This window comes from Triticum urartu, chromosome 7A (assembly GCF_056163025.1).
Source record: "Triticum urartu cultivar PI428250 chromosome 7A, HENAU_Tu73, whole genome shotgun sequence".
In the NCBI taxonomy this organism is placed as follows: Eukaryota; Viridiplantae; Streptophyta; class Magnoliopsida; order Poales; family Poaceae; genus Triticum; species Triticum urartu.
Genome location: NC_141879.1, coordinates 45153070 through 45180346, shown reverse-complemented (window position 1 = coordinate 45180346; position 27277 = coordinate 45153070). Strand labels below are relative to the sequence as shown.

The 27277-nt window shown below is 47.3% G+C and overlaps 1 protein-coding gene across 1 annotated transcript; it reads right to left on the bottom strand.

The window, feature by feature from the left end:
* Positions 1-243: 243 nt before the first annotated feature.
* LOC147957533 (uncharacterized) lies at positions 244-4779 on the bottom strand. Its single transcript, XM_087531749.1, has 8 exons — positions 4615-4779; positions 4365-4538; positions 4107-4304; positions 2178-2245; positions 1943-2099; positions 909-1185; positions 658-833; positions 244-432 (listed from the first exon to the last, which is right to left on the bottom strand). Exons 1-8 carry the CDS (start codon positions 4777-4779, stop codon positions 244-246), a joined length of 1404 nt encoding a protein of 467 aa, XP_087387875.1.
* Positions 4780-27277: the final 22498 nt, after the last annotated feature.

The window sequence follows — 27277 nt, the reverse complement described above, 5'->3', positions numbered from 1 at the left end:
CCTCAGTACGGAGGGAGCGCTCCATGTTTCCATTGACTGTTATAACACCGCGTGGTCCGGGCATCTTGAGCTTTAGATAGGCATAGTGTGGGACTGCATTGAAGCGAGCGAAAGCAGTTCGTCCGAGAAGTGTGTGATAACCGCTGCGGAAGGGGACGATGTCTGAGATTAAATCTTCGCTTTGGAAGTTATCCAGTGAGCCGAAGACTACCTCCAGCGTTATTAACCCTGTGCAGCAGGCCTCTACGCCAGCGGCTGGAAATCAATAGTTGTCCAGTCGATCCCAGTTAAAGCTCGGAACACAGCTTCGTCACTTATAAGGGTGGACGGTTCAATGTCAGGGGCATAAGTGTGCTTACGGATTGGAGGGATCAGGTTTTGAGCCTCAGGAGTCGGTGCAGCAACCCATTTGTTATTGGTGTCATAACTCGCCTGGTAAAATGAAAGATCAGCCTCTTTAGCAAGTTGACAAGCCAGTGGACGCACTTCCAGGTTTATGGCACGGAGATCCTCATTGCCAAATTCTGATCCGTCTTCTTTTAAGCTTGGGTAGCCTTTAGCCACATCCGCCGGATCAAGATCGGGCACTCATGCTTTTGCCCGGGTTAGTGCGGTCAGAGCGCCAGCCCTTGCAGCAGATCTCTTTAGCTCTTCTACCCGGGAAGGTAGCATAGATAGCCTGTCTAAGGTATCCTTGATTAATGTCGGGGGCGGGTTATTGTGAGAAGCGGTGCAGATGATTCGTTGTGCGCCAGTGTACAATTGCTCTATCAGCGTGTAGGCAGCCTTCAGCTTCTTCTGTACATCAGAGCCCAGATGACTAAAGCGAGTTCCTGCATCATTACAAACTTCAGTAAACCAGCAAGGCATGGAAATATATGTTGAAAGTATAAAGCAAGGATGCTTACCGAACACAACAACAGTCATGGCATGTATCTGCCGCTTTACGCCAGTCAGCTCATCTACCACCGATTTAAGAGCTGCTTCTGCGTCCTCGGCTCTTTTTCGCAAAGCGGATTTTTCTGTCTCCCAATCTGCCCGCTCCTTGTTGAAGCTCTCTTTCAGTTTCTCCATAGCGTCTAAAGCGCTGGTCAACTCTTCCTTGGCCTTGGAGGTTTCGGCTTGCTGAGATTTGATGTTCTCTTGCAGATCGACGGTTTGAGCTTCCTTTTTGCTCAGCTCAGCCTGTAACAGACAGAAGTATAATGAGGTGGTAATACATGTTTGAAGTATCAAGCACATAACAAGTTATGCACCTGATACTTGGGGGCTAATGCATATTTGCTTGTTCTCGGAAATTTCTACAAGTCCCAAGCATAATACAAGTATTACTCTTGGCACTTGGGGGCTAATGTATGTTTGCTCAAAGTACTCATTTGGCAAGTCTTTAAAAAAAGTCCCGGTTCATCTTTATAAATTTAAACCGGCCCTTAGGGGCTGCGCGAGTAAAAAAGATGAAGTGTTGCAAATATAAAGTTATTACTAAGTCCTGGTTTAGATTGGTATCATAAACCGTCACTTGGGGGCTACTGGAGTTGATATTTCAAAATGGACATAAGAGAGATAGTTGTGTGGTTACCTCATCTCGCTCCTTCATCAGATTTACTAAACCGGCTTCATAGTCACGACTGGTGTACAGACGGTTCAAGAAGCCAGAGTGAATGTCTTGGGCGTTGAGATGAGCATAGCTGGACAAATCAGTGCTCCATTTATCTTTGCCCATAGCAGAAAGTTCATCCTTGGCGCCATGTTTGGATAAAGCGACCGAATTGCCAGGAGCAGTGTGGCTGACACCGGTAATCATAACATCATCCTCTTTATCATCAGCAGCCTTCACGGAAGTTGGCGGTTTATCGGTAGCCTTAGCCAGACTAGCTGATTTGTCATCAAGTCCGACCGGGCTAGTCGGTTTGTCAGCGTGACCTGAGGTATCAATTTCTACTTGTTCAGAGAACAAGTCATGGTCTTGAGGCGGCGGATCATTAAGCATGGCATCAACATTGGTTTCTTCAGGGTCTGGAGTATTTTCCGGTTCAACAGCCACGTTATCATCAGCCGGTTTATTCAATCGAGCCTTCTTGCTGGGTCTAGGCTTGGCGCTGAGAAAAATAAACATGAGGATCAGTACAGTATGTAAAAATAACACATCAAGGATAAAAACAAAGTGCATAGCTCACCCAGGAACTGTTTTGAGGGGTGGAAGCTTTGTGGCCGATGACTCGCCAGAAGATGAGTAGGAAGTGCCCTAATAATTTGAATCAGACGGATTAAGAGGTTGTCGGTGAAGGAAATATGCCCTAGAGGCAATAATAAAGTTATTATTTATTTCCTTATATCATGATAAATGTTTATTATTCATGCTAGAATTGTATTAACCGGAAACATAATACATGTGTGAATACATAGACAAACAGAGTGTCACTAGTATGCCTCTACTTGACTAGCTCGTTAATCAAAGATGGTTATGTTTCCTAACCAGGGACAAAGAGTTGTTATTTGATTAACGGGATCACATCATTAGTTGAATGATCTGATTGACATGACCCATTCCATTAGCTTAGCACCCGATCGTTTAGTATGTTGCTATTGCTTTCTTCATAACTTATACATGTTCCTATGACTATGAGATTATGCAACTCCCGTTTGCCGGAGGAACACTTTGTGTGCTACCAAACGTCACAACGTAACTGGGTGATTATAAAGGAGCTCTACAGGTGTCTCCAAAGGTACATGTTGGGTTGGCGTATTTCGAGATTAGGATTTGTCACTCCGATTGTCGGAGAGGTATCTCTGGGCCCTCTCGGTAATGCACATCACATAAGCCTTGCAAGCATTACATCTAATATGTTAGTTGTGAGATGATGTATTACGGAACGAGTAAAGAGACTTGCCAGTAACGAGATTGAACTAGGTATTGGATACCGACGATCGAATCTCGGGCAAGTAACATACCGATGACAAAGGGAACAACGTATGTTGTTATGCGGTCTGACCGATAAAGATCTTCATAGAATATGTAGGAGCCAATATGGGCATCCAGGTCCCGCTATTGGTTATTGACCGGAGACGTGTCTCGGTCATGTCTACATTGTTCTCGAACCGTAGGGTCCGCACGCTTAAGGTTTCGATGACAGTTATATTATGAGTTTATGAGTTTTGATGTACCGAAGGAGTTCGTAGTCCCGGATGAGATCGGGGACAAGACGAAGAGTCTCGAAATGGTCGAGACATAAAGATCGATATATTGGACGACTATATTCGGACATCGGAAAGGTTCCGAGTGGTTCGGGTATTTTTCGGAGTACCGGGTAGTTACGGGAGAAGCAATGGGCCTTGATGGGCTTTAGTGGGAAGAGGAGAAAGGGCCAAAGGGGCTGCTGCGCCCCCCCTCCCCTCTAGTCCTAATTGGACTAGGGAAAAGGGGTCCGACCACCTTTCCTTCTCCTCCACTTCCTTCTCCCTTCCTCCCCTCTTGGTGGACTCCTACTAGGACTTGGAGTCCTAGTAGGACTCCACATCCTGGCCGCACCAAGCCTTGGCCGGCCTCCTCCTCCTCCATCCTTTATATACTGAGGCAAGGGGCACCCCATAGACACACAAGTTGATCTTCGTGATCGTTCCTTAGCCGTGAGTGGTGCCCCCCTCCACGATATTACACCTCGGTCATATTGTAGCGGTGCTTAGGCGAAGCCCTGCGACGGTTGAACATCAAGATCGTCACCACGCCGTCGTGCTGACAGAACTCCTCCCCGAAGCTTTGCTGGATTGGAGCCCGGGGAGCGTCATCGAGCTGAACGTGTGCCAAGAACTCAGAGGTGCCAGAGTAGCGGTGCTTGGATCGGTTGGACCGGGAAGACGTACGACTACTTCCTCTATGTTGCGTCAACGCTTCCGCTTCGGTCTACGAGGGTACGTAGACAACACTCTCCCCTCTCGTTGCTATGCATCACCATGATCTTGCGTGTGCGTAGGAAATTTTTTGAAATTACTACGTTCCCCAACAGTCGGAAACAACCCGCCTTGGGGCAAGAAGTGTCAAGATTATAAATGACCTCTGATCGGCGTTTCCGAACCGAAGAGTTCGGTAAACCGGTGGAGGTAACTACCTGGCCGCTATGCTGGGTCGTGCGGCGAGCTTCGTGTTGCTGCGTCTTCAAAAGAAAGTTGGGGTCCAAGTAAGCAAGAGGGTGAGAAAATTTTAATTTCCAGTTTGCTTGATGGTTTTTCGATGTTGGCAGAGGATCTGAATCGGAGGAAAGAATGATTACCTCTACATCATCAGCTTGACTGCCTTTAGCGTCGCCCTGACAATAATCATTGTCAATGAGGTGTATGAAAAATGAACCAAGAGAGTCATGTTCTACCTCTGAGTCCGGATTAGCTACATCGGCATCAGCATTTGCATCGGAAGACGCAGTGGTCCTTTTCTTGGCGGGTATTTTAATAACCTTGGTCTTTGGGCGAAGTGGTTTTGCCGGTTTGTCTTGCAGTTTTGCCGGTTTGTCTTGTGATTTTTTATTCCAGAACGGATCATCACCCTCTCAAAGGTAGACAAACTTTCAGAGAATATTTTGAAAGAAGTAACTTACGGCAAAGAGGTTATATAATTCTTACAGCTGGCGGTTTGTTGGAGGTGCAGAAAGGACTTAGTCCGGTCTGGCCGCAGACGGCCTCCGGTTCATTCAACATTTTCTTGACAACCTCAGTAATTTCAGCCTCTGTCAGTTGAATATTAATGTGCCGTTGAGGGTCGGTCAAACTCCCTGTGTATTCACACATCAAACCGGGGCGCCGGCTTAAGGGTAGAACGCTCCAGCCGATCCAGCAACGAGCAAAATCAACATCTATTAAACCGTTTGCCATAAAGGCTCTAAGCTTCGACAGCTGTGGGGCATAGATGGCCCTTTCCTTTGCAGTTAACCTCTGAGGAAAAGGATGTATATTGCTAAGGCGGTGAGGGAGGTAACCCGGCAAGGGGTTTTCATCAGTTGGAGATGTATCTTTGCAATAAAACCAAGTCTGGTTCCACTCTTTGGGGTGACTATGAAGTTTGGCATGAGGGGAAGTGACTTCCTTCCTTTTCTGAACCGCCATTCCGCCCAATTTAGTATTGGGTCCATCTGTGAACTCTGTGCGACGGTTTAAGTGAAAGAAATCTCTAAACAATTCAATTGTAGGTTTCTCTTGCAGATAAGCCTCACAGAAGACTTGAAAATGGCAGATGTTGGTCACAGAGTTTGGACCGATGTCCTGAGGGTGAAGCTGAAAACTAGCCAGCACATCTCAGAAGAATTTTGAACCGGGAGGGCTAAAACCTCGACCCAGATGGTCAACAAAAACGACTACCTCTCCGTCCTTGGGTGTAGGATGATTTTCCGGGCCAGGGGCCCTCCACTGGATGACATCTTTTTTGGCTAAAGCGCCCATTGAGATGCATGTGTTTAACTGATCTTCGGTGACCCGTGAAGGAACCCAGTTGCATTCATAGACTTGCTTGGCCATTGCAATGAGAAGCTGAAACATAATTATTGCCGGTTTAAGATTCACAGTTGACAATTATAAAGTGATGCGAGGATGTATGCATATTGTTAAACCGGGGTTTGTTATTGGTAAACCGGAGTGAGGAGAAGAGGAACTTACTGGTGATGAAGAAGCAGCAGAGGATCTCCGTGTTTCTCTGGTGTGATCAGGCTAATGCAGCGGCCGTTGTTGAGGCAGATGCGAAGATCGACGGCGGCGGCGGAGCTCGAATGGTTGGTCGGCACAAGGAAGAAGACGATGCGAAGAGGCACGAGGGGGAAAAGTGAAAAGAACTCCTCGGCCTTATTTATAAGGTGAATGGATAAGTGGCAGGCGCGAGAATTGAGGAGCCCAAAAAATGGGATATGTGACAACTCTGTTGCCTCGATTGTCAGAGGCCCATTAATGAAGGTGGGTTATGCGCAGTTTTAATAACAGATGACGTCATGGCGATTTAACATGGTCCTGGAAGGTGACGTCACGACGGTTTACATGATTATGTGAAAGTGCTGAAGAAGAAATTTTCTTAAGTATTGAGGATTGACATGAACCAGTTCAAATCAATCTGGGGCCTAATGTCGGGGATATTACTACTGGGTGTAAACCGGCCAGGCGAGGCCGGGTTAACCCTATAATGGTTCACTGTATCTGAAGCCCATGAGGATAAAGACGGTGATGCTTTATGAAGGCCCAGGGCCCAAAGCCGGTTTAAGGCCTGTAGACATAAACCGACATTGATATGTAAACTTGTGTTGTAAGATAGAAAGAGCAGAGACTGAGCCGGACACGTTTATGAGCCAGCCTCGGGATTCTGTAAACCAACGGGCATCAACCCATGTATATAAGGGGACGATCCGGCGGTGGTTTAAGGACAACAGACAACAACTCGAGACACAGGCAAAGCATATTCGCTCCCTGGTCATCGAAACCCAAGCAATCCCACAACAACTGGATCGTAGGCTTTTACCTTCACCGCAAGGGGCCGAACCAGTATAAATTCTCTGCGTCCCTTGTCCGCTTTAATCCCTTTAAGCTAACCCGTAGCGACGACTCCACGACTAAGTCCTTTCCCTAGGACATCTGCCGTGACAAAACCACGACACTAGGTATTACTCCTTTAAAGGTGGTTTTAGTGGGTTTGATCCTTGAGGGATCAATACCCATTTTATGGACAGTGTCCTGATAAAGCAGGTTAAGACTGCTGCCGCTGTCCATGAGGACTCGCATGAGGTGGAATCCGTCGATGATTGGATCGAGGACCAATGTTGCCGAACCTCCATGACGGATACTGGTCGGATGGTCTCTGCGATCAAAAGTGATCAGACAGGCCGACCATGGGTTGAATTTTGGGGCGACTGGCTCTATGGCGTAAACGTCCCTTAGTGCATGCTTGCGCTCCCGCTTAGGGATATGAGTGACGTAGATCATATGCACTGTTTTTACCTCGGGGGGAATTTCTTTTACCCCCTTGTGTTTTTTGGGCGAGGCTCATCGTTGTCCTTGCTAGGCGGCCCTTTCCCCTTATGCTCGGTGTTTAGCTTACCGGCCTGTTTAAAGACCAAACAATTTCTGTTGGTATGATTGGCAGGCTTGTCAGGGGTGCCATGGATCTGGCAAGGTGGATCTAGTATTCTGTCCAAACTGGATGGACCATCTTAGTTTCCCTTGAATGGCTTCTTCCGCTGACCAGGTTTAGAGCCACTAAATCCGGTGTTGACCGCCATGTCTTCGGTATCTTCGTTTTTGCTTTGACGCTTGTGTTTCTTGCGCCATGGTCTACCGTTGCCATCTCTGGCTTCGGAGGTGCTAGGGTCGCTGGTGCTATTGCTTCTATGATCTAGCCAACTATCTTCTCCCGCACAAAAGTGGGTCATGAGTGCGGTGAGAGCTGCCATGGACTTCGGCTTTTCTTGGCCGAGGTGTCGGGCGAGCCACTCGTCACGGACGCTGTGCTTAAAGGCCGCGAGGGCTTCAGCGTCTGGACAATCGACGATTTGGTTCTTTTTAATTAAGAACCTAGTCTAGAGTTTGCGGGCTGACTCCCTAGGTTGCTGGACTATGTGACTGAGGTCATCGATGTCCGGAGGCCGGACATAGGTGCCTTGGAAGTTGTCTCTAAAGGCATCCTCCAAATCTTCCCAGCTACCGATAGAGTTCTCTGGGAGGCTATTTAGCCAGTGTCGTGCTGGTCCTTTCAGTTTTAATGGAAGGTATTTGATGGCATGGAGATCGTCACCGCGGGCCATGTGGATATGGAGAAGGAAATCTTCAATCCATACCGCGGGATCTGTCGTGCCGTCGTATGATTCGATGTTTATGGTTTTAAACCCTTTTGGGAACTGGTGCTGCATTACCTCATCGGTGAAGCATAAGGGGTGTGCGGCACCTCTGTATCGGGCAACATCTCGACGGAGTTCGGATGACATTCATATGCGGTTTTCGGCCCTGGTGAGGTTATGCCTATCGCGCCAAGCCTGATGGCCGTCTTCTCGCGTTGGGGCGCGCCCCCTTGATCTATAGATTGACCTTGTTTGGCCTGCTCTATTGCTCAAGTCTTGTCGTAAGTCGTAGGTGTATCCTGGAGCCGCTGTCTATCTGCCCTTACGGCGAGGTGGTGCGGGTGGTGTTCAGCGTAGGTGGCCGCTTTATCCCGGCCACGTGGTGGTTGGTCTGGTTCATCAGCGCGGTCATGTTTCAACGGGATTGGCTTGACGGCCTCATCGTCGAATTGTGGCAGTAGCCGACGCTTCAGATAACTTTTTGTTGGGTGTTGAAGGCCATATTCTTCGGCAGCTAGGACCTGAGTCCATCTGTCGTTGAGTGTATCCTATTCGGCTTGGAGCCGCCACTGCTGCTTTTTTAGGCTTCTTGCAGTGGCGATTAGTTGGCGCTTAAAGCGCTCCTGCTGGAGGGGTTACTTTGGCACGATGAAATTTTTGTTGTCGAGGCTGACATCATCCTCGGAGAGCGGTAGATAGTTACTATCTTCCGAATCCTCGTTCCTGACCGGATTGTCGGGGTTAAATTGCCCCTCCTCCACATCATCCTGTTCAGATGTGGGCTCGGTGGGGGCTTCGGGGTCTTCGCGTCCTCTAGAGTGTTATCGTCTCCGCTGTCGATATTACTGTCTTTTCCACGACGCGATTTAGAGCGGCGTCACTAGCGTCGACACTTCGGCGGTGCCTCATCAGGTTTGTCCTCCATCAGATCTTTCCTCTCTGCACCATCATCCTCTTTGGGTGTGTCCAACATGTACACTTCGTATGTGGAGATGGCCGTCCAACGTCCGGTAAACGGCGTGTCTTGGCCTTGTGCATCTCCGGCATCGTCGTCCATGCTGTCGATGTCTTCGGAGGTGTAATCCAGCATGTCGGTTAAGTCCTCGACGGTGGCTATGAAGTGGGTGGTGGGTGAGACGTAAAATTCCCTATTTTCAGCCCCTAGTATGGGTTGGGCATGGTTCGAAAGCGATTCCTCTGTGATGGCGAGGGACCGCATCCAGTCTAGAGCCTCGTTTAAGAGCGAGGGTTGGACGGGGAAACAAGAGTCCGCGGGGCTGGCCAGGGCAAAGGCCTCTTGGCCACGCTTTCTGGGCGCGGGCTTCGACAGTTCGGAGCTAGAGTCCGGGGGCGAGTCCGGCCTTTCCATAATAGGGGGGACCCAACCTGACTCCGGGCTGTCCGAAGAAAAAATCGCCTCCAGATCCCCGATTGTGAGTTTCGTAGCTGAGAGTCTGGTGGGCTTCAAACTCCCATCTTCGGACCCGGCAGTTTGCTCTGGATCTAAGGCCAGAGCGGTGATCGGGGCCACGAACCCTTCGAAGATCAAATTGAAGGAAATATGCCCTAGAGGCAATAATAAAGTTATTATTTATTTCCTTATATCATGATAAATGTTTATTATTCATGCTAGAATTGTATTAACCGGAAACATAATACTTGTGTGAATACATAGACAAACAGAGTGTCACTAGTATGCCTCTACTTGACTAGCTCGTTGATCAAAGATGGTTATGTTTCCTAACCATAGACATGTGTTTTCATTTGATTAATGGGATCACATCATTAGGAGAATGATGTGATTGACATGACCCATTCCATTAGCTTAGCACCCGATCGTTTAGTATGTTTGTCGGTGTCAAAACCGGCGGATCTCGGGTAGGGGGTCCCGAACTGTGCGTCTAGGCGGATGGTAACAGGAGACAAGGGACACAATGTTTTACCCAGGTTTGGGCCCTCTTGATGGAGGTAAAACCCTACGTCCTGCTTGATTAATATTGATGATATGGGTAGTACAAGAGTAGATCTACCACGAGATCAAGGAGGCTAAACCCTAGAAGCTAGCGTATGGTATGATTGTTGTATGTTGTCCTACGGACTAAAGCCCTCCGGTTTATATAGACACCGGAGAGGGTTAGGGTTACACAAAGTCGGTTACAATGGTAGGAGATCTAAATATCCGCATCGCCAAGCTTGCCTTCCACGCCAAGGAAAGTCCCTTCCGGACACGGGACGGAGTCTTCAATCTTGTATCTTCATAGTCCAGGAGTCCGGCTGAAGGTATAGTCCGGCTATCCGGACACCCCCTAATCCAGGACTCCCTCAGTAGCCCCCGAACCAGGCTTCAATGGCAACGAGTCCGGCGCGCAGATTGTCTTCGGCATTTCAAGGCGGGTTCTCTTCCAGATTCCGTGTACCTGTTGAATAATGTCCTTTTTGTTAATGTAGCGCTCCTTGGCTTCTACGCCCAATAATGGCCTCCTTCCACGTGACAAACGAATATGAAAAGTCTGGGTGTTTTTACATTCACACCCCTAGCCACGTAAATGAGCCGCCTATTTAAAGGGATGGGGATTTAGATCCAAACCACACCTTCTCCCCTCCGCGAGTAGTCATCAGAGCGCATCCAACAAAGGTCCATTCCACCATGGCCAGCCGTCGCAAATCCTCCTCTCGCCCTTCCGGTCCTAAGCCTGGAGACTGGGAGAGGTGATCCATCCTGCATAGCAAGCTAGTATCGCTTCAGACCAAGGGATTCCTCCCTCCGGCCTATATGGTCCCGGTTCGAGCCGGACTCGCCACCTATAATGGCGGAGAGCAAGCGGAGAGCGCCCCCAATCCCTCCAAAGGAGAGCGAGTATGCCTTATCCCTTATCTAATAAGAGGACTCGGATTTCCAATTCATCCGTTTCTCCGGGGGCTTCTAGAGTTCTATGGCCTCCAGCTGCACAACCTCACGCCTGCCTCTATATTCCATATCGCGGGCTTTGTAGCCCTTTGCGAGCTATTCTGTGTTGAGGCTCATTTCGCGCTGTGGAAGAGGCTATTCTGCCTGGTGCCCCGCTCTCAAGAGGGGTCAATATATCAAGTGGGCGGAGCCGAAGTGTGGCGCATCGCCGGGACCGGATATCTATCCGGAACCCCAAAGAAGGCGTCCGAGAATTGGCCTTCGGAATGGTTTTATATAGAGGACGTCCCGCTGTCGGACCCTGTTCGGATCGGCCTTCCTGAGTTCGACACTGCTCCCGTGAAGAAACGCTTAAGCTGGCGTCCACGGAGCCCTCAGAGGGAAAGTGACAGGGACGTCCTTTACCTAATGGGACGGATAAGATTATTAGCTCATTCAGGACTAACCATGATAGGAGTCATGGCCGCATGCATCATGCGGGGGGTGCAACTGCTTCAGTATAGAGGCCACCCCATGTGGGACTTCAATAGGGAGGACGACGCCACCCGTTACGGCCGTAAGGGACCGGACTCATCTGTCGCTCTAATAAAGATCTTGTCCGCTTTGTATAAGGGAGAAGAGGAGGAATTTCTCCGCGTCAACCCTCAGGGTTGATTTACCATGTATAATCCTCCCAACTGGGTAAGTGGACACTTTCACTTGTCCATCCGTTTTGTATTCCCATTGTCAAGTATATAGTCTAACGACTTAAACGCAGGAGCTGCGCCAGGCTGTTAAAGAAATAAACAGCCCCCCTCCACAACCCGAGGATCCGAGACGGTCCCTCGACCCGGCCTCCAAAGAGGATCCGGACATATCTGTGGAGCTAATTGATAGGGTGTTTCATCAATTAAACAAGGACAACGCCTTGGTGGCCATTACGGCCGGTTACCCAGGGCTACTCCCAGCCTCCCAGGTAACTGAGACCGAAATCCTAGCACTTCGAACGAGGGCCCGTCCTCGCGTGTTTTCGATTACCGTATAACAACCGCGTTTTGCAGAGGAGGTCCCTGAGGCGGGAGGCCGAGCTTGCGGCGACTAGCCAACGAGGGGCCGCAAGGCCCTAGGGGCTGAAAAGGAGTGTGGTCCGGACTGACGCCGGCGCAAAGGTATAACGTGCCATATCACCCCCTGATGTTATTCCTTCAAGGCATGTTAACACTCGTGCTATCTTCAGGACAAAGAGACCTTGCCGGACTATATCCGGAGAGGCTGCCAATCGCGCCCCCACCAGCGAGGCTCCAAAGCCTGGTCCGGAGGCGGAAGTGAACACGAGGCGCGCGCCGGATGCTCCTGAAGGAAATATGCCCTAGAGGCAATAATAAAGTTATTATTTATTTCCTTATATCATGATAAATGTTTATTATTCATGCTAGAATTGTATTAACCGGAAACATAATACATGTGTGAATAGATAGACAAACAGAGTGTCACTAGTATGCCTCTACTTGACTAGCTCATTAATCAAAGATGGTTATGTTTCCTAACCATGAACAAAGAGTTGTTATTTGATTAACGAGGTCACATCATTAGTTGAATGATCTGATTGACATGACCCATTCCATTAGCTTAGCACCCGATCATTTAGTATGTTGCTATTGCTTTCTTCATGACTTATACATGTTCCTATGACTATGAGATTATGCAACTCCCGTTTACCGGAGGAACACTTTGGGTGCTACCAAACGTCACAACGTAACTGGGTGATTATAAAGGAGTACTACAGGTGTCTCCAAAGGTAGATGTTGGGTTGGCGTATTTCGAGATTAGGATTTGTCACTCCGATTGTCGGAGAGGTATCTCTGGGCCCTCTCGGTAATGCACATCACATAAGCCTTGCAAGCATTGCAACTAATGAGTTAGTTGCGAGATGATGTATTACGGAACGAGTAAAGAGACTTTTCGGTAACGAGATTGAACTAGGTATTGGATACCGACGATCGAATCTTGGGCAAGTAACATACCGATGACAAAGGGAACAACGTATGTTGTTATGCGGTCTGACCGATAAAGATCTTCGTAGAATATGTAGGAGCCAATATGGGCATCCAGGTCCCGCTATTGGTTATTGACCGGAGACGTGTCTCGGTCATGTCTACATTGTTCTCGAACCGTAGGGTCCGCACACTTAAGGTTTCGATGACAGTTATATTATGAGTTTATGAGTTTTGATGTACCGAAGGAGTTCGGAGTCCCGGATGAGATCGGGGACATGACGAGGAGTCTCAAAATGGTCGAGACGTAAAGATCGATATATTGGACGACTATATTCGGACATCGGAAAGGTTCCGAGTGATTCGGGTATTTTTCGGAGTACTGGGTAGTTACGGGAGAAGTAATGGGCCTTGATGGGCTTTAGTGGGAAGAGGAAAAAGGCTGCTGCGCCCCCCCTCCCCTTTGGTCCGAATTGGACTAGGGAAAAGGGGGCCGGCCACCTTTCCTACTCCTCCACTTCCTTCTCCCTTCCTCCCCTCTTGATGGACTCCTACTAGGACTTGGAGTCCTAGTAGGACTCCACACCTGGCGCGCCTCTCCTAGAGCCGGCCTCCTCCTCCCTTGCTCCTTTATATACGGGGGCAGGGGGCACCCCATAGACACACAATTGATCATTGAGATCGTTCCTTAGCCGTGTGCGGTGCCCCCTGCCACCATATTCCACCTCGGTCATATCGTTGTAGTGCTTAGGCGAAGCCCTGCGTCGGTAGAAAATCAAGATCGTCGTCACGCCGTCGTGCTGACGGAACTCTTCCTCGACGCTTTGCTGGATCGGAGCCCGAGGATCGTCATCGAGCTGAACGTGTGCTAAGAACTCGGAGGTGCCGGAGTAACGGTGCTTGGATCGGTCGGATCGGGAAGAAGACGTACGACTACTTCCTCTACGTTGTGTCAACGCTTCCATTGCGATCTACAAGGGTACGTAGATCATACTCTCCTCTCGTTGCTATGCATCACCATGATCTTGCGTGTGCGTAGGAAATTTTTTGAAATTACTACGTTCCCCAACAGTGGCATCCGAGCCTAGGTTTTATGGTTTGATGTTATTTGCACGAGTAGAACACAAGTGAGTTGTGGACGATATAAGTCATACTGCCTACCAGCATGTCATACTTTGGTTCAGCGGTATTGTTGGACGAGACGACCCGGACCAACCTTACGCGTACGCTTACGCGAGACCGGTTCCCTCGACGTGCTTTGCACATAGATGGCTTGCGGGCGATTGTCTCTCCAACTTTAGTTGAACCGAGTGTGGCTACGCCCGGTCCTTGAGAAGGTTAAAACGGAGTCTATTTGACAAACTATCGTTGTGGTTTTGATGCGTAGGTGAGATGAGTTCTTGCTTAAAGCCCGTAGCAGCCACGTAAAACTTGCAACAACAAAGTAGAGGACGTCTAACTTGTTTTTGCAGGGCATGTTGTGATGTGATATGGTCAAGGCATGATGCTAAATTTTATTGTATGAGATGATCATGTTTTGTAACCAAGTTATCGGCAACTGGCAGGAGCCATATGGTTGTCGCTTTATTGTATGCAATGCAATCGCGATGTAATGCTTTACTTTATTACTAAGCGGTAGTGATAGTCGTGGAAGCATAAGATTGGCGAGACGACAAACGATGCTACGATGGAGATCAAGGTGTCGCGCCGGTGACGATGGTGATCATGACGGTGCTTCGGAGATGGAGATCACAAGCACAAGATGATGATGGCCATATCATATCACTTATATTGATTGCATGTGATGTTTATCTTTTATGCATCTTATCTTGCTTTGATTGACGGTAGCATTATAAGATGATCTCTCACTAAAATTATCAAGTAGTGTTCTCCCTGAGTATGCACCGTTGCAAAAGTTCTTCGTGCTGAGACACCACGTGATGATCGGGTGTGATAGGCTCTACGTTCAAATACAACGGGTGCAAAACAGTTGCACACGCGGAATACTCAGGTTATACTTGACGAGCCAAGCATATACAGATATGGCCTCGGAACACGGAGACCGAAAGGTCGAGCGTGAATCATATAGTAGATATGATCAACATAACGATGTTCACCATTGAAAACTACTCCATCTCACGTGATGATCGGTTATGGTTTAGTTGATTTGGATCACGTGATCACTTAGAGGACTAGAGGGATGTCTATCTAAGTGGGAGTTCTTAAGTAATATGATTAAATTGAACTTAAATTTATCATGAACTTAGTCCTGGTAGTATTTTGCAAATTATGTTGTAGATCAATAGCTCGCGTTGTTGCTTCCCTGTGTTTATTTTGATATGTTCCTAGAGAAAATTGTGTTGAAAGATGTTAGTAGCAATGACGCGGATTGGATCCGTGATCTGAGGTTTATCCTCATTGCTGCACAGAAAAATTATGTCCTTGATGCACCGCTAGGTGATAGACCTATTGCAGGAGCAGATGCAGACGTTATGAACGTTTGGCTAGCTCAATATGATGACTACTTGATAGTTTAGTGCACCATGCTTTACGGCTTAGAATCGGGACTTCAAAGACGTTTTGAACGTCATGGACCATATGAGATGCTCCAGGAGTTGAAGTTAATATTTCAAGCAAATACCCGAGTTGAGAGATATGAAGTCTCTAACAAGTTCTATAGCTAAAAGATGGAGGAGAATCGCTCAACTAGTGAGCATGTGCTCAGATTGTCTGGGTACTACAATCACTTGAATCAAGTGGGAGTTAATCTTCCAGATAAGATAGTGATTGACAGAATTCTCTAGTCACCATCACCAAGTTAGTAGAACTTCGTGATGAACTATAATATGCAAGGGATAACGGAAATAACTCCCAAGCTCTTCGTGATGCTGAAATCAACGAAGGTAGAAATCAAGAAAAACATCAAGTGTTGATGGGTGACAAGACCACTAGTTTCAAGAAAAGGGCAAAGGGAAGAAGGGGAACTTCAAGAAGAACGGCAAGCAAGTTGCTGCTCAAGTGAAGAAGCCCAAGTCTGGTCCTAAGCCTGAGACTAAGTGCTTCTACTGCAAAGGGACTGATCACTGGAAGCGGAACCACCCCAAGTGATTGGAGGATAAGAAGGATGGCAAAGTGAACATAAGTATATTTGATATACATGTTATTGATGTGTACTTTACTAGTGTTTATAGCAAACCCTAAGTATTTGATACTAATTCAGTTGCTAAGATTAGTAACTCGAAACAGGAGTTGCAGAATAAACAGAGACTAGTTAAGGGTGAAGTGACGATGTGTGTTGGAAGTGGTTCCAAGATTGATATGATCATCATCGCACACTCCCTATACTTTCGGGATTAGTGTCGAACCTAAATAAGTGTTATTTGGTGTTTGCGTTGAGCATGAATATGATTTGATCATGTTTATTGTAATACGGTTATTCATTTGAGTAAAAGAATAAATTGTTGTTCTGTTTACATGAATAAAACCTTATATGGTTACACACCCAATGAAAATAGTTCATTGGATCTCGATCTTAATAATACACATATTCATAATATTGAAACCAAAAGATGCGAAGTTAATAATGATAGTGCAACTTATTTGTGGCACTGCCGTTTAGGTCATATTGGTGTAAAGCGCATGAAGAAACTCCATGCTGATGGGATTTTGAAATCACTTGATTATGAATCACTTGATGCTTGCGAACCATGCCTTATGGGCAAGATGACTAAAACGCCGTTCTCCGGAACAATGAAGCAAGCAACATATTTGTTGGAAATCATACATACTGATGTATATGGTCCGATGAATATTTAAGGCTTGCAGCGGGTATCATTATTTTCTGACCTTCACAGATGATTTGAGCAGATATGGGTATATCTACTTAATGAAATAGAAGTCTGATACATTTGAAAAGTTCATATAATTTCAGAGTGAAGTGGAAAATCATCGTAACAAGAAATAAAGTTTCTATGATCTGATCGTAGAGAAGAGTATTTGAGTTACGAGTTTGGCCTTCAGTTAAAAACAATGTGAAATAGTTTCACTACTCATGCCACCTGAAACACCACAGCATAATGGTGTGTCCGAACGTCATAACAATACTTTATTGGATATAGTGCAATCTATGATGTATCTTACCGATCTACCACTATCGTTTTGGGGTTATGCATTAGAGACAGCTGCATTCACGTTAAAAAAAGGGGCACCATTTATATCCGTTGAGACGACGCTTTATGAACTATGGTTTGACAAGAAACCAAAGTTGTCGTTTCTTAAAGTTTGGGGTTGTGATGCTTATATGAAAAAGTTTCATCCTAGTAAGCTCAAACCCAAATCGGAGAAATATGTCTTCATAGGATACCCAAAGGAGACTATTGGGTACACCTTCTATCACAAATCCGAAGGCAAGACTTTTGTTGCTAAATTCGGAGTTTTTCTAGAGAAGGAGTTTCTCTCGAAAGAAGTGAGTGGGAGGAAAGTAGAAAACTTGATAAGGTAATTGTACCTTCTCCCTTATTGGAAAGTAGTTCATCACAAAATCTGTTCTTGTGACTACTACACCAATTAGTGAGGAAGCTAATGATGATGATCATGTAACTTCAGATCAAGTTACTACCGAATCTCGTAAGTAAACCAGAGTGAGATCCGCACCGGCGTGGTACAGTAATCCTGTTCTGGAAGTCATGTTACTAGACCATGACGAACCTACGAACTATGAGGAAGCGATGATGAGCCCAGATTCCGCGAAATGGTTTGAGGCCATGAAATCTGAGATATGATCCATGTATGAAAACAAAGTATGGACTTTGATGGATTTGCCCGATGATCGGCAAGCCATAGAAAATAAATGGATCTTCAAGAGGAAGACGAACGCTGATAGTAGTGTTACTATTTACAAAGCTAGAATTGTCGCAAAAGGTTTTCGACAAGTTCAAGGTGTTGACTACGATGAGAGCTTCTCACTCGTATCTATGCTTGAGTCTGTCCGAATCATGTTAGTAATTGCCGCATTTTATGAAATCTGGCAAAGGATAATCAAAACTGCATTCCTTAATGGATTTATTAAAGAAGAGTTGTATATGATGCAACAGAAGGTTTTGTCAATCCGAAAGGTGCTAACAAAATGTGCAAGCTCCAGCGATCCATCTGTGGACTGGTGCAAGCATCTCGGAGTTGGAATATACGCTTTGATGAGTTGATCAAAGCATATAGTTTTATACAGACTTACGGTGAAGCCTGTATTTACAAGAAAGTGAGTGGGAGCACTACAGCATTTCTGATAAGTATATGTGAATGACATATTGTTGATCAGAAATAATGTAGAATTATTCTGTAAAGCATAAGGGAGTGTTTGAAAGGAGTTTTTCAAAGAAAGACTTCGGTAAAGCTGCTTACATATTGAGCTTCAAGATCTATAGAGATAGATCAAGACGCTTGATAAGTTTTTCAATGAGTACATACCTTGACAAGATTTTGAAGTAGTTCAAAATGGAACAGTCAAAGAAAAAGTTTCTTGCCTGTGTTACAAGGTATGAAGTTGAGTAAGACTCAAAGCCCGACCACGACAGAAGATAGAAAGAGAATGAAAGTCATTCCCTATGCCTTGGCCATAGGTTCTATAAAGTATGTCATGCTGTATACCAGATCTATTGTATACCCTGCACTGATTTGGCAAGGGAGTACAATAGTGGTCTAGGAGTAGATCACTGGACAGCGGTCAGAATTATCCTTAGTGAAATAAGGATATGTTTCTCGATTATGGACGTGACAAAAAGGTTCGTCGTAAAGGGTTACGTCGATGCAAGTTTTTGACACTGATCCAGATGATTCTAAGTCTCAATCTGGATACATATTGAAAGTGGGAGCAATTAGCTAGAGTAGCTCCATGCAGAGCATTGTTGACATAGAAATTTGCAAAATACATGTGGATCTGAATGTGGCAGACCCATTGACTAAGATTCTCTCACAAGCAAAACATGATCACACCTTAGTACTCTTTGGGTGTTAATCACATAGGGATGTGAACTAGATTACTGACTCTAGTAAACCCTTTGGGTGTTGATCACATATCGATGTGAACTATGGGTGTTAATCACATGGTGATGTGAACTATTGCTGTTAAATCACATGGCGATGTGAACTAGATTATTGACTCTAGTGCAAGTGGGAGACTAAAGGAAATATGCCCTAGAGGCAATAATAAAGTTATTATTTATTTCCTTATATCATGATAAATGTTTATTATTCATGCTAGAATTGTATTAACCGGAAACATAATACATGTGTGAATAGATAGACAAACAGAGTGTCACTAGTATGCCTCTACTTGACTAGCTCGTTAATCAAAGATGGTTATGTTTCCTAACCATGAACAAAGAGTTGTTATTTGATTAACAAGGTCACATCATTAGTTGAATGATCTGATTGACATGACTCATTCCATTAGCTTAGCACCTGATCGTTTAGTATGTTGCTATTGCTTTCTTCATGACTTATACATGTTCCTATGACTATGAGATTATGCAACTCCCGTTTACCGGAGGAACACTTTGGGTGCTACCAAACGTCACAACGTAACTGGGTGATTATAAAGGAGTACTACAGGTGTCTCCAAAGGTAGATGTTGGGTTGGCGTATTTCGAGATTAGGATTGTCACTCCGATTGTCGGAGAGGTATCTCTGGGCCCTCTCGGTAATGCACATCACATAAGCCTTGCAAGCATTGCAACTAATGAGTTAGTTGCGAGATGATGTATTACAGAACGAGTAAAGAGACTTTCCGGTAACGAGATTGAACTAGGTATTGGATACCGACGATCGAATCTCGGGCAAGTAACATACCGATGACAAAGGGAACAACGTATGTTGTTATGCGGTCTGACCGATAAAGATCTTCGTAGAATATGTAGGAGCCAATATGGGCATCCAGGTCCCGCTATTGGTTATTGACCGGAGACGTGTCTCGGTGATGTCTACATTGTTCTCGAACCGTAGGGTCCGCACACTTAAGGTTTCGATGACGGTTATATTATGAGTTTATGAGTTTTGATGTACCGAAGGAATTCGGAGTCCCGGATGAGATCGGGGACATGACGAGGAGTCTCGAAATGGTCGAGACATAAAGATCGATATATTGGACGACGATATTCGGACATCAGAAAGGTTCCGAGTGATTCGGGTATTTTTTGGAGTACCGGGTAGTTACGGGAGAAGTAATGGGCCTTGATGGGCTTTAGTGGGAAGAGGAAAAAGGCTGCTGCGCCCCCCCTCCCCTTTGGTCCGAATTGGACTAGGGAAAAGGGGGCCGGCCACCTTTCCTACTCCTCCACTTCCTTCTCCCTTCCTCCCCTCTTGATGGACTCCTACTAGGACTTGGAGTCCTAGTAGGACTCCACACCTGGCGCGCCTCTCCTAGGGCTGGCCTCATCCTCCCTTGCTCCTTTATATACGGGGGCAGGGGGCACCCCATAGACACACAATTGATCATTGAGATCGTTCCTTAGCCGTGTGCGGTGCCCCCTGCCACCATATTCCACCTCGGTCATATCGTTGTAGTGCTTAGGCGAAGCCCTGCGTCGGTAGAACATCAAGATCGTCGTCACGCCGTCGTGCTGACGGAACTCTTCCTCGACGCTTTGCTGGATCGGAGCCCGAGGATCATCATCGAGCTGAACATGTGCTAAGAACTCGGAGGTGCTGGAGTAACGGTGCTTGGATCGGTCGGATCGGGAAGAAGATGTACGACTACTTCCTCTATGTTGTGTCAACGCTTCCGTTGCGATCTACAAGGGTATGTAGATCATACTCTCCTCTCGTTGCTATGCATCACCATGATCTTGCGTGTGCGTAGGAATTTTTTTGAAATTACTACTTTCCCCAACAGCTCCTCCAACAGAGGATGCGGACAGGTTGTCTGCCACCAATTCCGAGGTGGAGAGTGCCATGAACCACAGGCGTTGCCGGACAGTTCTTCGCGACGCTTGTTTCTCCCCCGAGGCATTGGATGCCTTCAATTCGGGAGATGCGTACCTCCGTGCTGCTCAAGATGGTCTAGCCAGAGCCATGGAGCAGTATGTGAAAGACATACGTGTGAGAAAATTTGATGGTCATATATATCAGTAGCCCCCGAGACTTGAAACAGTTAGAATAACTGATTTAAGGATCATGTAATATGCAGGTTCTTTCAAAGAAGAATACCCAACTGTCCCAGGAGCTAGAAGAGTGCAAAGCCCAACTTGAGGCCGCACTAGCCGCGACGGGGGAGCCCAAGGAGACCCCCTCTGGTAATATATGCTTCAAAAAAGATAAGTATTATGTGAAGTGCGGCGTGTGTGCAAATCTGACAAATGAAATTGCAGATAGCGCCGGATTAGATCCGGAGAAGCAACAACTCCTACGTCAGCTAAAGGCTGGTAAGATCGTGCTGACAAAGGTGAGGCGGGAGAAGAATGATCTCCAGGATGCCAACACCAAGCTGGGCGTTGAACTAAAAGATGTTCGTGCCCAGCTGTCGGACTCCGCTAAGGAGAATCAGCGCCTTCGACGCGGCATATTTAGTAAGTGCTTAAACGAACTTTGGAAAAAAGAGTTCGGCGAGGAAGTCGACTAACAGAGTAATGTATGTAGGTGTGTTAACAGGTCGTCCTGCAGAGGAGATGCCCAGTTCTGCGGGTGACCTTCTTCCCGAGCTCTTGCAACTGCACGAGCGAGTTCGGTGGGTGATGCAAGGCGTCGCCCAGGCCTTGTGGCCATCCATCTCCATGCCCGAAGGCCTTGGAGAGCTTGCAGAGAAGCTGAAGGGAGCGCGGCGGCGCTTCTGATTGTGGAAGATATCGGCCTGCCGTCAAGGTGCTAGGGAGGCCTGGGCTATGGTGAAGATGCGGTACACGAAGGCTGACCCGAACCACATGGCCGAGGTCGGACCTGTAGGGCCCGATGGGAAGGAGATCCCTGTAAGCTTAGTATACGGCCAAGTAGAATTGGCCGCAAAGTATTCCCAGCAGGACTGTAAATTAGACAGCCTGTTAGATGGTATTGAAGAGGAATACAATCAGTCAGAATGACTATGTAATTTAATTGACATTTTTAATGCCTTCTAGCCGGATTGTAGATCGTTTGTCATGGCCGACCTTTTCGCTTCAACCTCGGGACCCGACGGTCCGGAGTGTGTCCAAATACCCTCGTGGTTATATAAGAACCGGGGTATGCATGGAGACCAGGCGTAGGGGTCATTAGTGCTTGAACAGACAAGTGCCCAACTAGTTATGTTATATTACATGGTTAGTAAGAAACATCTTCCAGGGAGTATAGTTTCGTTAAGGGTTACTTTCCCTGGGAGGCATGCCCTAAAGTGCATGTCCATGCTGCGAAAAGAGACGCAGAAAGAAAATCGCCTGGGGGCGCATAAATGAATAAGTTAAAAGATCATCTTTAGTTCACCGACCGAATATTCCCTTAAGAACGCTAGCTTTCGGCTTCACCTAGTCTGAGGTACACATCCGGCTGACCCGGCAGTAACAATCGCAGAGGTGCTCCCTTTACCACCTAGCCGAACAATTGGGAACGTAGGGGTAAGCACAGGAGCCAGGCAACCCAGCTTGGCCAAAACTTAAGTCATATCGATGCATATAATGGTGAATAAAGGTACATGCGGAAGTGTGACAAATGTATTGGGCATGAAGCCCGTATGAATAAGCTTCTGTTTAAAGAAGCCCCCAGGTGTAATGAGCGCGGATAGCGCGTCACTTCTTGGGCCTTTAAAGGCTATAAGAAAAAAGAAGGGGAGAAGGAGAGAAATGTAAGACAGAAAATATAAAAAATGGACAGAGGAAGGAGACGAACACAGAGTCCGGCGCTAGGCATAAAATCTTCGGAGACGGGTTGCGTTCCATGGGTTCGGCTCGAGTCGGTTATCCGATGCATCTCGCAGGCGGTACGCTCCACCAGTCAGGACTTGGTCAATTATGAAGGGACCTTCCCACTTGGGCTTGAGTTTGTCCTTTTTCTTGTCCGGCAGGCGTAGAACTAATTCGCTGACGTTGTAATTTTTGGCCCATACTTCTCTGCTTTGATATCTTCGAGCCTGCTGTTAATACAATGCGGAACGGGCTTTTGCCACGTCACGCTCCTCCTCCAAGGCATCCAAATTGTCCTGCCGATCGAGCTCGGCTTCTCTTTCTTTGTACATGCGCACTCGAGGTGAGTCATGAATTATATCACAGGGCAAAACTGCCTCTGCGCCGTACACCATAAAGAATGGTGTGTATCCGATGGTGCGATTCGGCGTGGTCCGCAGCCCCCAGAGTACGGAGTCGAGCTCCTCTACCCAATGCGTATTAGATTCCTTAAGGGACCGCACTAATCTGCGTTTGATGCCGCTCATGATAAGACCATTTGCGCGTTCGACCTGTCCGTTAGTTTGTGGGTGGTAGACGGAAGCATAATCGAGCTTAATGCCCATGTTTTTGCACCAGAGTTTTACCTCATTGGCCGTAAAGTTCGTGCCGTTATTAGTGATGATGTTGTGGGGGACGCCATAATGGTGTACGACCCCAGATATAAAGTCTATCACCGGTCCGGATTCGGCCGTCTTAACAGGCTTGGCTTCTATCCATTTGGTGAACTTATCCACCATGACCAGTAAGTATTTTTTCTTGTGGGTTCCGCCTTTAAGGGGTCCAACCATGTCAAGCCCCCAGACCGCAAAGGGCCAAGTGATGGGGATAGTTTGGAGGGCGGTGGGTGGCATATGGCTTTGGTTTGCAAAAAGGTGGCAACCGACGCATCGTTGGACCAAGTCCTGAGCGTCTACCCGGGCCGTCGGCCAATGAAAGCCTGTACGGAAAGCCTTGCTTACAAGGGACCGAGCTGCAGCGTGATGACCACCGAGTCCGGCATGAATTTCAGCCAACAAGTTCCGCCCTTCCTCTTCGGAGATGCACCTTTGAAGGACTCCGGTAGTGCTCTTCTTATAAAGTTCTCCCTCATGGACTTTATAGGCTTTAGATTGCCGCACTATGCAGCGTGCCTCGTTTTGGTCCTCTGGGAGTTCCTGCCTAGTAAGGTAGGCTAGGAATGGTTCTGTCCACGGGGCGATGACAACCATTATTACGTGGGCTGAACTTGTAATTTCATTGGCAGAGCCTCCAATTATGTCAGATTGTTCGGTGTCGGGCAGTGCGGTTGGGTCCGGGCTGTTATTGCCAGGTTCCCCTTCCCATGCTACGGACGGCTTGAACAGCCTTTCCAAGAAGATGTTGGGGGGGGACTACATTGCGTTTTGCGCCGATGCGTGCCAGGACATCTGCCGCCTGATAGTTTTCCCGGGCTATATGGTGAAATTCAAGCCCTTCAAACCGAGCTGACATTTTTAAGACGGCGTTGCAGTAAGCTGCCATTTTTGGATCCTTGGCATCGAAGTCTCCATTTATTTGGGATATCGCGAGGTTCAAATCCCCGCGCACCTCTAGGCGTTGAATGCCCATGGATACTGCCATCCGGAGGCCATGTAACAGGGCTTCGTATTCGGCTGCATTGTTGGAGTCTGTGTACATAATCTGGAGTACATATTGAACTGTGTCTCCTGTGGGGGACGTCAAAACCACGCCAGCCCCTAGACCGGCCAACATTTTGGAGCCGTCGAAATGCATGATCCAGTTTGAATATGTGCCGTACTCTTTAGGGAGTTCGGCCTCCGTCCATTCTGCGATGAAGTCGGCCAAAACTTGCGACTTAATAGCTCGCCGTGGCTTATAAGTTATGTCGAATGGGAGGAGCTCGGTGGCCCATTTTGCAATCCGGCCCGTTGCGTTGCGGTTGTTTATAATATCGTTGAGTGGTACTTCCGAGGCTACTGTTATCGAACACTCTTGAAAGTAGTGCCGCAGCTTCCGGGATGCCATTAATATCGCGTATGCAATCTTTTGATAATGCAGGTATCGTGATTTGCATGGAGTGAGGACAGTGGACACATAGTAGACCGGCTTTTGAAGGGGGAATTCGTGTCCGTCCGTTTCTCGCTCGATGACGAGCACTGCGCTTACAACCTGATGGGTTGCTGCAATGTACAATAGCATTGGTTCGCCGATGTTTGGCGCGGCCAGGACTGGGTTTTCTGCCAATATGGCTTTTATTTCATTGAGTCCGGCCGTGGCGGCATCCGTCCACTCGAAGTGTTCGGTGCGCCGAAGGAGGCGATAGAGGGGTAGTGCCTTTTCTCCCAAGCGGGAGATGAAGCGGCTTAGAGCCGCCACGCATCCGGTTAATTTTTGTATTTGTTTGAGGTCCTTAGGGATATCCAATTGTGACAAAGCTCGGATCTTGGCTGGATTTGCTTCAATTCCTCTACCGGATACAATGAAGCCCAAGAGCTTTCCGGCGGGAACGCCGAAAACGCATTTGTCCGGGTTGAGCTTGATGTCGTATGTTCGGAGGTTATCAAATGTAAGCCTCAAGTCGGCTACTAGAGATTCAACATGTCTTGTTTTTACGACCACGTCATCCATGTATGCCTCCACTGTTTTGCCGATCTGGTTTGCCAGACATGTCTGAATCATGCGCTGATATGTTGCGCCGGCGTTTTTGAGCCCGAAGGGCATTGTGTTGAAGCAGAATGGGCCGTATGGTGTGATGAATGTCGTTGTGGCTTGGTCTGACTCTGCCATCTTGATTTGATGGTAGCCGGAGTATGCGTCGAGGAAACACAACGAATCGCGTCCTGCGGTAGCGTCGATAATTTGATCGATGCGGGGGAGGGGGAAGGGATCCTTTGGGCAAGCCTTGTTAAGGTCTTTGAAATCAACGCACAGGCGCCAGGATTTGTCCTTCTTTGGTACCATCACCAGGTTTGCTAGCCAGTACAGATGTTTTATATCTCTGATGAATCCGGCCTCCAATAGCTTGGCTAGCTCCTCTCCCATGGCCTGTCTCTTAGGTTCGGAAAAACGCCGAAGAGCTTGTTTGACAGGTTTGAATCCTTTTAGGATATTTAAGCTGTGTTCGGCCAGCCTGCGTGGGATTCCTGGCATGTCTGAAGGGTGCCAGGCGAAGATGTCCTAGTTTTCACATAGGAATTCTCGCAGTGCGGCGTCTACATCAGGGTTTAATTGTGCCCCGATAGAAGCTGTTTTATTGGGGTCCGTTGGATGCACCTGGAATTTGACTATTTCGTCCGCTGGTTTAAAGGAGGTGGACTTGGATCTCTTGTCGAGTATCACATCGTCCCTGTTCACCGTGGAGTGCAGCGCAGTCAGTTCCTCAGCCGCTAGGGCTTAGGATAGTGCCTCAAGGGCCAGTGCGGCTGTCTTATTTTCAGCGCGGAGTGCTATGTCCGGATCACTAGCGAGAGTGATGATTCCGTTCGGCCCGGGCATCTTGAGCTTCATGTACCCGTAATGGGGTATTGCTTGGAAGATTGTAAATGCTTCCCGCCCAAGCAGAGTGTGGTATCCGCTACTGAACGGGGCCACATGGAACGTGACCTCTTCAGACCTGTAATTATCCGGCGTGCCGAACACCACATCTAGTGTGATTTTTCCTGTACAACGCGCTTCTCGACTAGGTATTATTCCTCTAAAAGTTGTTCTGCTTCGCTCAATGCGGTTCCAGTCTATTTCCATTTTTTGAAGGGTTTCCTCATACATGAGGTTTAATCCGCTGCCTCCATCCATGAGTACTTTGGTGAGGCGAAAGCTGTCCACTACTGGACTGAGGACCAATGCGGCTGGTGCTCGGGCTGTTCGGAATTTAGGTTCATCACTGGCATTAAAAGTAATAGCCGTGTCACTCCATGGGTTTATTGTTGCTACTTGGTAGACTTCGGCAAGGCTGCGGAGTGTTCTTTTTCGCATATTATTTGATGCGAAAGTCTCGAAGACTGTTAGTACTGTATTGGTGTCCCTGGGGTGGCTTTCTATGGCCTCTGGAATTAGGAGATCTTTGCCAATTTTGGCCACCTGCCGGAGTATCCAACATGCTCTAAGGTTGTGAGTTGGTGTGGCGCCCTCTGTACTGTGAATTTTACAGGGTCCATTAAGCCATCCTTCCAGTACGGTTCCATGCCCTGTAGAGGGTTTTTGCTTTTTGGTGTTTAATCCGGGTGTTTGGCGATGATGCACCCTTTTATATCGGACTGGGTTTGTATTCAGAGCCGGATCGTCCCAAAATTTTATTTCGGTTTTCCAGGCGCTTTCCATCACACAGTACTTTCATACTATGGACGCCAAGTCAGCGAAGCGTGTAATATCACGGCAACTTATGGCGTTGAGGATTCCCTTGTCCGTGCAATTATTGCAGAAAATTGAGATTGCGTCTTCCTCGCGGCAGTCCTTTATCCTATTCCTAACCAGGAGGAATCTGGCCCAGTAATGATGTACTGTTTCTTTGGGCTTTTGCCTGATTTGGGATAGATCGCTTATGTTCGGGTGGGTGGGTGGAATTAGATCCGAAACCTCGCCCAATCTGAGACTCAGAGGCCAAGAAGTTTCCGAACTCAAAAGTTTGGATTCTTGGATGTTGTCCAATGAATCCAGCCCGTCGCCTGATTCTAAGTTCAGGTTTTGAGTGATATCCTCCCCTCCGCGGGTATCCGGCTTGGA